General features: G+C 46.8%; 2 protein-coding genes across 2 annotated transcripts in view; both read right to left on the bottom strand.

The window, feature by feature from the left end:
• The window catches only part of LOC149441821 (uncharacterized), a 69,494-nt gene that overhangs the window by 47,693 nt on the left and 8,539 nt on the right, over positions 1–13,262 (bottom strand). Inside the window, exon 2 of the mRNA XM_089656861.1 lies at positions 5,817–6,280. Coding sequence (XP_089512987.1) covers positions 5,817–6,280 — 464 coding nt within the window. The remainder of the gene's footprint in view (positions 1–5,816; positions 6,281–13,262) is intronic.
• Positions 8,561–9,165, bottom strand: LOC149441822 (uncharacterized). The gene is made up of 2 exons (XM_089656852.1): positions 8,841–9,165; positions 8,561–8,724 (listed from the first exon to the last, which is right to left on the bottom strand). Exons 1-2 carry the CDS (start codon positions 9,163–9,165, stop codon positions 8,561–8,563), a joined length of 489 nt encoding a protein of 162 aa, XP_089512978.1.

The following is a 13,262-nucleotide window of genomic DNA, read 5'->3' as shown; positions in this document are numbered from 1 at the left end:
TATGACACCGCCCCTCACATAGCACACTAATAATATGTTGGGGGTGTGATCTCCGGTATTTGTATGACACCGCCCCTCACATAGCACACTAATAATATGTTGGGGGTGTGATCTCCGGTATTTGTATGACACCGCCCCTCACATAGTACACTAATGATATGTCGGGGGGGTGTGATCTCCGGTATTTGTATGACACCGCCCCTCACATAGTACACTAATAATATGTTGGGGGGTGTGATCTCCGGTATTTGTATGACACCGTCCCTCACATAGTACACTAATAATATGTTGGGGGGTGTGATCTCCGGTATTTGTATGACACCGTCCCTCACATAGTACACTAATAATATGTTGGGGGGTGTGATCTCCGGTATTTGTATGACACCGCCCCTCACATAGTACACTAATAATATGTTGGGGGGTGTGATCTCCGGTATTTGTATGACACCGCCCCTCACATAGCACACTAATAATATGTTGGGGGGTGTGATCTCCGGTATTTGTATGACACCGCCCCTCACATAGCACACTAATAATATGTTGGGGGGTGTGATCTCCTGTATTTGTATGACACCGCCCCTCACATAGTACACTAATAATATGTCAGGGGGTGTGATCTCCGGTATTTGTATGACACCGCCCCTCACATAGTACACTAATAATATGTTGGGGGTGTGATCTCCGGTATTTGTATGACACCGCCCCTCACATAGCACACTAATAATATGTTGGGGGGTGTGTGATCTCCGGAATTTGTATGACACCGCCCCTCACATAGTACACTAATAATATGTTGGGGGGTGTGTGATCTCCGGAATTTGTATGACACCGCCCCTCACATAGCACACTAATAATATGTTGGGGGGTGTGATCTCCGGTATTTGTATGACACCGCCCCTCACATAGCACACTAATAATATGTTGGGGGGTGATCTCCGGTATTTGTATGACACCGCCCCTCACATAGCACACTAATAATATGTTGGGTGTGTGATCTCCGGTATTTGTATGACACCGCCCCTCACATAGTACACTAATAATATGTTGGGGGTGTGATCTCCGGTATTTGTATGACACCGCCCCTCACATAGTACACTAATAATATGTTGGGGGGGTGTGATCTCCGGTATTTGTATGACACCGCCCCTCATAGTACACTAATAATATGTTGGGGGGTGATCTCCGGTATTTGTATGACACCGCCCCTCACATAGTACACGAATAATATGTTGGGGGGTGTGATCTCCGGTATTTGTATGACACCGCCCCTCACATAGCACACTAATAATATGTTGGGGGGTGTGATCTCCGGTATTTGTATGACACCGCCCCTCACATAGCACACTAACAATATGTTGGGGGGGTGTGATCTCCGGTATTTGTATGACACCGCCCCTCACATAGTACACTAATAATATGTTGGGGGTGTGATCTCCGGTATTTGTATGACACCGCCCCTTCACACAGTACACTAATAATATGTTGGGGGGTGTGATCTCCGGTATTTGTATGACACCGCCCCTCACATAGTACACTAATAATATGTTGGGGGGTGTGATCTCCGGTATTTGTATGACACCGACCCTCACATAGCACACTAATAATATGTTGGGGGTGTGATCTCCGGTATTTGTATGACACCGCCCCTCACATAGCACACTAATAATATGTTGGGGGGTGTGATCTCCGGTATTTGTATGACACCCCCCCTCACATAGTACACTAATAATATGTTGGGGGGTGTGATCTCCGGTATTTGTATGACTCCGCCCCTCACATAGTACACTAATAATATGTTGGGGGGTGTGATCTCCGGTATTTGTATGACACCGCCCCTCACATAGCACACTAATAATATGTTGGGGGGGGGTGATCTCCGGTATTTGTATGACACCGCCCCTCACATAGCACACTAATAATATGTTGGGGGGGTTATCTCCGGTATTTGTATGACACCGCCCCTCACATAGCACACTAATAATATGTTGGGGGGTGTGATCTCCGGTATTTGTATGACACCGCCCCTCACATAGTACACTAATAATATGTTGGGGGGTGTGATCTCCGGTATTTGTATGACACCGCCCCTCACATAGCACACTAATAATATGTTGGGGGGGTGTGATCTCCGATATTTGTATGACACCGCCCCACACATAGCACACTAATAATATGTTGGGGGGTGTGATCTCCGGTATTTGTATGACACCGCCCCTCACATAGCACACTAATAATATGTTGGGGGGGTGTGATCTCCGGTATTTGTATGACACCCCCCCTCACATAGCACACTAATAATATGTTGGGGGTGTGATCTCCGGTATTTGTATGACACCGCCCCTCACATAGTACACTAATAATATGTTGGGGGGTGTGATCTCCGGTATTTGTATGACACCGCCCCTCACATAGCACACTAATAATATGTTGGGGGTGTGATCTCCGGTATTTGTATGACACCGCCCCTCACATAGTACACTAATAATATGTTAGGGGGGTGTGATCTCCGGTATTTGTATGACACCGCCCCTCACATAGTACACTAATAATATGTTGGGGGGTGTGATCTCCGGTATTTGTATGACACCGCCCCTCACATAGCACACTAATAATATGTTGGGGGGTGTGATCTCCGGTATTTGTATGACACCGCCCCTCACATAGCACACTAATAATATGTTGGGGGGTGTGATCTCCGGTATTTGTATGACACCGCCCCTCATATAGCACACTAATAATATGTTGGGGGGTGTGATCTCCGGTATTTGTATGACACCGCCCCTCACATAGCACACTAATAATATGTTGGGGGGTGTGATCTCCGGTATTTGTATGACACCGCCCCTCACATAGCACACTAATAATATGTTGGGGGGGTGTGATCTCCGGTATTTGTATGACACCCCCCCTCACATAGTACACTAATAATATGTTGGGGGTGTGATCTCCGGTATTTGTATGACACCGCCCCTCACATAGCACACTAATAATATGTTGGGGGTGTGATCTCCGGTATTTGTATGACACCGCCCCTCACATAGCACACTAATAATATGTTGGGGGTGTGATCTCCGGTATTTGTATGACACCGCCCCTCACATAGTACACTAATAATATGTTGGGGGGGTGATCTCCGGTATTTGTATGACACCGCCCCTCACATAGTACACTAATAATATGTTGGGGGGTGTGATCTCCGGTATTTGTATGACACCGCCCCTCACATAGCACACTAATAATATGTTGGGGGTGTGATCTCCGGTATTTGTATGACACCGCCCCTCACATAGTACACTAATAATATGTTGGGGTGTGATCTCCGGTATTTGTATGACACCGCCCCTCACATAGTACACTAATAATATGTTGGGGGGGTGATCTCCGGTATTTGTATGACACCGCCCCTCACATAGTACACTAATAATATGTTGGGGGGTGTGATCTCCGGTATTTGTATGACACCGCCCCTCACATAGCACACTAATAATATGTTGGGGGGTGATCTCCGGTATTTGTATGACACCCCCCCTCACATAGTACACTAATAATATGTTGGGGGGGTGATCTCCGGTATTTGTATGACACCGCACCTCACATAGCACACTAATAATATGTTGGGGGTGTGATCTCCGGTATTTGTATGACACCGCCCCTCACATAGTACACTAATAATATGTTGGGGGTTTGATCTCCGGTATTTGTATGACACCGCCCCTCACATAGCACACTAATAATATGTTGGGGGTTTGATCTCCGGTATTTGTATGACACCGCCCCTCACATAGTACACTAATAATATGTTGGGGGGGTGATCTCCGGTATTTGTATGACACCGCCCCTCACATAGTACACTAATAATATGTTGGGGGGGTGTGATCTCCGGTATTTGTATGACACCGCCCTTCACATAGCACACTAATAATATGTTGGGGGGGTGTGATCTCCGGTATTTGTATGACACCGCCCCTCACATAGTACACTAATAATATGTTGGGGGGGTGATCTCCGGTAATTGTATGACACCGCCCCTCACATAGCACACTAATAATATGTTGGGGGTGTGATCTCCGGTATTTGTATGACACCGCCCCTCACATAGTACACTAATAATATGTTGGGGGGTGTGATCTCCGGTATTTGTATGACACCGCCCCTCACATAGTACACTAATAATATGTTGGGGGGTGTGATCTCTGGTATTTGTATGACACCGCCCCTCACATAGTACACTAATAATATGTTGGGGGGGTGATCTCCGGTATTTGTATGACACCCCCCTCACATAGTAGACTAATAATATGTTGGGGGGGTGATCTCCGGTATTTGTATGACACCGCCCTTCACATAGCACACTAATAATATGTTGGGGGGTGATCTCCGGTATTTGTATGACACCCCCCTGACATAGTACACTAATAATATGTTGGGGGTGTGATCTCCGGTATTTGTATGACACCGCCCCTCACACAGTACACTAATAATATGTCGGGGGGGTGTGATCTCTGGTATTTGTATGACACCACCCCTCACATAGTACACTAATAATATGTTGGGGGTGTGATCTCCGGTATTTGTATGACACCGCCCCCTCACATAGTACACTAATAATATGTTGGGGGGGTGATCTCCGGTATTTGTATGACACCGCCCCTCACATAGCACACTAATAATATGTTGGGGGGTGTGATCTCCGGTATTTGTATGACACCGCCCCCTCACATAGTACACTAATAATATGTTGGGGGGGTGATCTCCGGTATTTGTATGACACCGCCCCTCACATAGCACACTAATAATATGTTGGGGGGTGTGATCTCCGGTATTAAACTCAGTGACTTCCTATAATCATCAGCTCCCTCTAGTGGCCATAATGAGGTATTATTTCCAAAATGCCTCAATCAGGAAAAACAGTTCAATACCACATTATGGCTACTAGATGGAGCCAATGATCATAGGAAATCACTGTATGAAAAGATCCCACATTGTGACATGGCTGAATGAATGCTGGTTATATTAGTTCATCTATTCTCTAAGTGGGGTGGTAACTATTAGGCCAATCCTTTTTACAAACCACACATAATATCGCCCTTCAAACTGAAACGATTTGCACAAAATCAAAGAGTAGAAATATTTTCCGGTGGATCCCCTCTACCCAGACCCCATATGTAGACATAGAACAACAAGCTGTGTTCCCTCTCGTGCCGCACTCCTCCAACCACCCAAACCCACACAGAAGCAAAGGGAAATAATGAGAGGGAAGTTCCCCCCTAGTTTGGGGCGGAGTTCTCCTTCCCTCCTGTTGGGGGATGGGAGAAGGATGGACTGAAGACAGAGAGACGCTTCGGGGTCACCACTGTTCTGTAGAGCCTTGAAATGAAGGACATCAACTTCAGAAGTTCTTGTTGTCTGTGTAAAGTTCCCCGATAACGAGATCTGGGCTCTCCCGGCTTCTAGCTCTGTAACCCGCTATATCATTATCAGGAAACGCAACTCCGACACCCAAGAAGGGCTGAAGTTGTGTCCTTCATTTCCAGGATCTACTGACCACTCTGTACCCCGACATTTACTGCACTTCATCCATGTCTTTGGGGGCCTCTCATCTCCTTATCAACTGTTCCTTCCATGATGAAGATCAGCCATGGAGAATATCTGAGGTGTATATCAGGGTGTGCTTCTTCCCCACATGAGAGCTGGGATGTCCAGCAACATTCATCTAGAAGACATTTCCCGCACTCAAGGCACTAATACACCTCCAGGGTTGTGTGGGACCCCTGATGTACAGGAAGACAGGACTTCAGTGAGGAACATTTCCCTCACTCAGGACAGGAAGGTGGATTCTTCCCCATGTGAGATCTCTGATGTGTGGAAAGATGGGACTTCTGTGAAAAACATTTCCCGCACACAGGACAGGAATATGGCTTCTCCCCCGTGTGAGATCTCTGATGTCTGTAAAGATGGGACTTCTGCGAAAAACATTTCCTGCACTCAGGACAGGAATATGTCTTCTCTCTCATGTGAGATCTCTGATGTCTGGAAAGAACGGACTTCCTTGTAAAAAATTTCCCGCACTCAGGACAGGAATACGGCTTCTCCCCCGTGTGAGATCTCTGATGTCTGTAAAGTTCGGACTTCATTAAAAAACATTTCCCACACTCAGAACAGGAATATGGCTTCTCCCCTGTGTGAGATATCCGATGTTTGTAAAGATCGGACTTCCTTGTAAAACATTTCCCACACTCAGGACAGGAATACGGCTTCTCCCCTGTGTGAGTTCTCTGATGTCTGGAAAGATCGGACTTCCTTCTAAAACATTTCCAGCACTCAGGACAAGAATATGGCTTCTCCCACCTGTGAGATCTTTTATGCACATTAAGCTGGGATTTATAACTGAAACATTTCCCACACTCAGTACAGGAGAAGCTCTTCCCTGTTGGAAGGCTGGCCTGGTCCCTCACAGTCTGAGGTTCCTCAGGATACGAGGAATCCGATGGTCCATCTACACTGCGTGGTGCCGGATGGACATTGGAGGGAGCCGGGTTTTCTCCTGGACTATACTGTGTGATGTCCTCATCTTCTACTTTCCAGTCTGGAGACAAAGTGAGATAATCCTCGGAGGTTTTCCTCATCTCCCGGCCATGGACTAAAATACAAAGACAAAGAGGATTACTAGACAGGAGCTGATTGGTTCCCCCAAACCAGGACTCCGCCCACATCAGGCAGCTTGGTCTCTGAGGAGCTTACAATTCCACCCTCAAGGGAACTAGGAAATGGCTCCTCTGATCTCCTACCAGGTCATTTCTTTATTCATGGACCTTAGTCAGAGAGTGAGGAAACAACCAGAACTGTCTTTTATAGGAGGGACAGTGATGAGGGGATTATAGGACGAGGGTCCCCACCCCCTCTATCACTCATCGCCATCTTCCCAACACAAGAAGTACTGCACTTCCTTATTTACTCCATGATTTAGTCATGAAGAACAGCGGGGCTGAGCCCCACCAGAGGTCAGAGAGTGAGGATGGGGGGAGAACAACCAAGATGAAGACTGGACTGATCCTGAAGACCACCATCATTGAGGTATTGACTCCTCCCTCATTATCACTTTCTGTTTAAGGGTCCAAAGTTGGAGGATGTTATCACATTATTATCACCATGTAAAGTTTGTGCTCCAATCACATCATCCGATATAAAATGTCCAGCTGGGAGGATATGGGTGTAACAGAAGTAAGGACTATGTAGTGTACAACTTATTATATAGGATACAAATGTTAGGACTATATACATTATCAGAATTGTGTAATGTACAACACAGAGTATATAGTGAAGGGGTCAGGAGTATGTAATGTACAACATAGAGTATATAGTGCAGGGGTCAGGAGTATGTAATGTACAACATAGAGTATATAGTGCAGGGGTCAGGAGTATGTAATGTACAACATAGAGTATATAGTGCAGGGGTCAGGAGTATGTAATGTACAACATAGAGTATATAGTGCAGGGGTCAGGAGGATGTAATGTACAATATAAATTATATAGTGTAAGAGTCAGGACTCATAATATTGGTATTCAGTAATCAGTGGAATATTAAATGTTTACTGTAGACAAGCTGCAGAGATCCCACACCGCTGCCTCCCATCTCCTGAGACTGCACTCAGTGACTTGGGTCTGAGACACTACAGACATATCCCTCCACCCGGCACAGCCAGCAGACCACAGAGCAAGGAACCCTGGGAGAATTTCTCTCAGAAATCTTACTAGACCCATCATGGGGCAGAAGATCAAAAGCATACACCCCAGGTGCCTAGGTCTAGTAACATCTATGGTGAAATGAACATTTTTGTGCCGGCTGAACCACAGAATTTCCATAAATCCAGTCTAGATACATAAATTGTGTCTGCAGCACAGAGAAGGAAGATTATCCGAGAGAAATCCAGGAATACAGGACGGGGAACACAGCTCAGGAAAGTGACCAGGGGATTACAGGCTGATATCACCCAGTCCCCGCCCTACTCTGGACCAATCAGTGAGCAGTATGGGTGGAGGAATGGATTTAGTGTTCCTGACCCACCTGTGCTGATCTCTGTAGGAGTGTCCTCCTCTATAAATGTCCCCGTTATTCCATCCTCCTCCATAGACTGCTGATCATCCCTCACATACGCCTCTTCTTCTTCTGCTTTCACCTCAAATTCTATATCGATTGGATCTCCACTCTAAATCAAGGAAATGAGAGAAAATATCATCTGTAAAATGTAAGATTTATTATTGTGACATCACACACAAAATCCACACATTGTCTCTATGAATCCATATTCTAGATTCTCCATCCCACCAACCTTGTAATAGTGAGGGATGGTGTGACCTTCCTGTGTGGAATCCCGGGAATACAGAGGACGGGGACATCTCTCTGGTGGGTTCCTGGTATTAGGTGGCTCCATCATATCCTTGTGTCCTTCTGAAAACTCCTCCATCACTCCATACTCCTCATCCTCCTCTTTATACTCTTCTTTAACAACAATAATATAATCATCGAGGATTCCACTCTGAATATATAATAAAAATGACATCAATGGTAACAATGCAGATAATGTACAGATCCTAATGATACTATCAGTGATTGTTCCTCATCTACCTGATGATGGTGAGGGATGGTGTGACCTTCCTGTGTGGAATCCCGGGAATACAGAGGACGGGGACATCTCTCTGGTGGGTTCCCATGACTGGATCCATCTGTAGGAAACACACACACTGACTGAATCCATTGTTTCTATGTGTTTATCAGATGATGGGGGATCTAGGTGGATCCTCCGTACTGCTCTCTCCTTTACAATAAAGTCTCCTCTTACCCGGTGATGTGAGGGGCGGCTGATTGTCCATCATGACGTCCTTGTAGAGATCCTTGTGTCCGTCTAAATATTGAAGCGTATCATCATCTGCTGGAGATAAAAACGTCACAGTGACTATGGAGGAAGAGGACGGACATGATGGGGGGTTACTGGCTGTAAATAGAACATAACATCTTATTACCTCCTCTGCTGCCACTTCCACCAACGTCTCCGATCTGATTCCCCCCAACTCACCTCTCACCTGGAACTTCCTCTCTGTTCCTGACATCACTTCCTGTCTGTATTCCATAGAGAAGTCCTGTTTCGTGAGAAATGAGATCACCATCTTGTGGATTTCAGAAAAACTGCAGCCCCGAGAAACGTCCCCTAATAACCATTCCAGCATTATATCTACCTTACAGGGATACCAGGGAAGTGCCAAAATAACTAAAAAACAGTAAGAAACAATAAACCTAACTCTTATGCAACCAACTGTTTATATAATATATTTTATTACAGATAGAAAAGTCTTAAAGACACAGAACACAAGATACAAACAAAGGTATACATAATAAAACAGAGACCTCCAAAACAGATCTTTTTGGGTAAACAAAATGCAAAAATACATCCTAAAGTATAAAAATATCTATCAATCCACTCATAATGAGGATGTTAGACATAAATGACAAGGATGTAATGGTCACAGAGGAATGGTGGTGGAGATCTCTCAAAGTAAGAACACTTCCTTGAATGGTTCTATAAATAAAGAATGAATCCTGGAGGGAATAAAGCTGTAAAGCAATAAATAATATATAAACTGGGCCATCCACTTCATCCATAAAGACATTGTGATTGAAGATCTTCTAGATCACATAGAAGGAGGACTCATCCATGATTTCATACATTTGTTTGGAAGGATAGAACAATCCTCAGAAGGGAACATGTAGGATGACAGGAAAGGCTCCTGACTGGTGAGATCCTCCAAACATAATGATGACATCCATGAACTGGAGCGAGCTCGTTGGGGTGATAAAGCCAATCTGGAAACACTGTGTAGACGTTCTCCAAGAACTCAGCACACTCCAGGTGTGGAGAAAGTCTCCAGGTGGGTTTAGCCTGTCATTTATCATAGGTAGAAATGTCCACACATGGACTTCCACAGTGATCACACGACAGTTGTATACAATGAATGGCTTTCATTCATAGCCATTCATTGTGTACTATTGTGATGATCTCTGTGATTTGTCACTGGCTCACTACCTCTACTGGAAATTTATTCCAAGTATTAACCACTTCCCATCCGGCCGCTGTTTATAAACGGCAGGATGGGACACCTCCAGGAGCGGGTTGCCGTTTCTAAACGGCACCTTGTATCTGAGGCTCGTGCACGGCTCCTAGAGCGCGCACCTGCGAGCCCGATGATCGCCGAGTCCAACGGACACGGTGGATTACGTGACATGGTATGGGACCAATGAAATCGGTCCCATACCATGTGATCAGCTGTGTCCAATAAGGACACATCTTAAGTGTAAACAAAAGCCGCATGGTGCGACTTCCGCCTCCTCCTCACACGGAGTTGTCTGTGAGAGGAGAAGGAGCGAAGAATAGGTAGTAGCTAACTGCCCTCCACCTCAGTGACACCTGATCGCCCCTAAAGTGGCCCTGATCGCCCACAAGTGGCCCTGATCACCCACAAGTGTCCCTGATCACCCCAACAAGTGGCCCTGATTGCCCCACGTGTCCCTGATCACCCCAACAAGTGGCTTTAATTGCCCATAAGTGGCCCTGATCGCCCCCATAAGTGGCCCTGATCGCCCACAAGTGTCCCTGATTGCCCCACGTGTCCCTGATCACCCACAAATGTCCCTGATCACCCACAAGTGGCCCTGATTGCCCCACGTGTCCCTGATCACCCACAAATGTCCCTGATCGCCCACAAGTGGCCCTGATTGCCCACAAGTGGCTTTGATTGCCCACAAGTGGTCCTGATTGCCCACAAGTGGCCCTGATCGCCCAACAAGTGGCCCAGCAGTGTCCCTGATTGTCAGTGTCCCTGATCGCCGCTTAGTGTCCCAGCAGTGTTCCTGATTGCCGCAGTGGCCCAGCAGTGTTCCTGATCACCACACAATTGGCCCAGCAGTGTCCCTGATCACCGCATTGGCCCAGCAGTGTTCCTGATCACCACACAATTGGCCCAGCAGTGTCCCTGATCACCGCATTGGCCCAGCAGTGTTCCTGATCACCACACAAGTGGCCCAGCAGTGTCCCTGATCGCCGGACAAGTGGTCCAGCAGTGCCCCTGATTACCGCAGTGTCCCTGATCATCGCAGTAGTCCAGCAGTGTTTCTGATTGCCACACAAGTGGCCCAGCAGTGTCCTGATCATCGCAGTGGCCCAGCAGTGTCCCTGATCGCCGCAGAAGTGGTCCAGCAGTGTCCCTGATCGCCGCAGTGTCCCAGCAGTGTCCCTGATCACCGCAGTGCCCTGATTGCCACACAAGTGGTCCAGCAGTGTTCCTGATCACCACACAAGTGGCCCAGCAGTGTCCCTGATCACCGGACAAGTGGTCCAGCAGTGTCCCTGATCACCGCAGTGTCCCTGATAACCACAGTTGCCCAGCAGTGTTTCTGATCGCCACACAAGTGGCCCAGCAGTGTCCTGATCATCGCAGTGGCCCAGCAGTGTCCATGATCGCCGCACAAGTGGTCCAGCAGTGTCCCTGATCGCCACAGTGTCCCTGATTGCTGCAGTGTCCCTGATCGCCACACAAGTGGCCCAGCAGTGTCCCTGATCACCGCAGTGGCCCAGCAATGTCCTTGATTGCCACACAAGTGGCTCAGCAGTGTCCTTGATCACCGCAGTGGCCCAGCAGTGTCCTTGATCACCGCAGTGGCCCAGCAGTGTCCCTGATCGCCACACAAGTGGTCCAGCAGTGTCCCTGATCACCTTACAGTGTCCCTGTTCATACAGTGTCCCTGATCTCTGCCACACCAGTGGATCCTGTTCACTGCCATCGTGTGTGAGGAGAGAGATCCAGTACAGCTAACTGTGAGTAGATTTCACCCTACACACTCACAAAACATTGCCTGCCAGCTCACGGTATCTCTGATCTTTGCCCAACAGTGACTAGTGTGAACCAACCGCAGCCAGATATCTGTCCCTCACTGCAACACCATCATCCTGATCACTGCCATACCAGTGGCTCCTGATCCGTGTCAAAAATGTGGCCAAAAGATCATATAGAAGCGAGGAGGCATTTCAAATTCTGAGTATGACAGATGAGAGTGACGGAGAACTCTCACTGTCAGACTCAGATTCTGTATATCAACCAGTACACAGCAGCGGTTCACTCTCTGACTCAGAAGAAGGTGTTCCAACAAAAAGAATGAGGAACTCCAAGGAGCAGCAAGCAACCACCAACAGCTCAATACGTTCCTCTGACATGGCTACTACCAGCACTGTAAGTGCAAGTTCTAGTACTCGGGTGTAACATCAGCCACCAAGGATTAGGGCCCATACTGCTGTCCCAGATGCTCTTTTAAACCCTGTGTGGCTACCTTCAGGATCAGGAGTACCTATAATTCCCCCATTCATAGCCCAACCAGGCATTCAGGCAGAAACCCAAAATTTTACAGCCATTGATTATTTCCATTTATTTTTCACTGAAGATTTTTTGAATTCAGTTGTGCACCAATGCAATATGTTCACCCAGCAATTCATCACCCAAAATCCCAACTCCTGTTATGCTCAAACATTTGAGTGGAAATGCCTCACAGTTGAAGAATTTAAAGTGTTTCTTGGCCTTACATTTAATATGGGACTAACAAAAAAAATGAACTGCATGCTTATTGGTCGACAAATCGCATTCAACACATGCCGCTCTTTTCTGCCACTATGTCCAGGACCCGCTATAAAACAATTAAGTACTTTCTACATTTCAACGATAATTCCCTGTTCCCCCCCAGAGATCACCCCGAGTATGACAAACTTTATAAAATTCGTCCACTAATCAATTATTTCAACCAAAAATTTTCAGAAATATATTGTCCTGAAAAAAACATCTGTATGGATGAATCCCTAATCCATTTCACTGGGAGGCTGATCATAAAACAGTACATTCCAAGTAAACGGGCCAGATACGGGGTGAAGATGAACAAACTCTGCGAAAGGGCCACAGGGTATGTGTACAAGTTCCGTATCTACGAGGGAAAGGACAGTCAGCTAGAGCCCCCTGAATGCCCAGCCTATATGGGGAGTAGCGGAAACGTTGTCTGGGACCTGGTATACCCCCTCTTCAATCAGGGGTACCACCTTTACGTGGACAATTTCTACACAAGCCTGCCCCTTTTCCGCCACCTTTATCTCAAGGACACTGTAGCCTGTGGCACAGTTCGACCCAATCTGAAGGGCTTTCCACAACAATTGGTTGCCACCAGGCTAAAC

The sequence above is a fragment of the Staurois parvus genome, unplaced genomic scaffold, assembly GCF_062004578.1.
Source record: "Staurois parvus isolate SC_StPar_1 unplaced genomic scaffold, SC_StPar_1.0 ptg000942l, whole genome shotgun sequence".
In the NCBI taxonomy this organism is placed as follows: domain Eukaryota; kingdom Metazoa; phylum Chordata; class Amphibia; order Anura; family Ranidae; genus Staurois; species Staurois parvus.
This window is presented reverse-complemented; position numbering and strand designations above follow the sequence as displayed.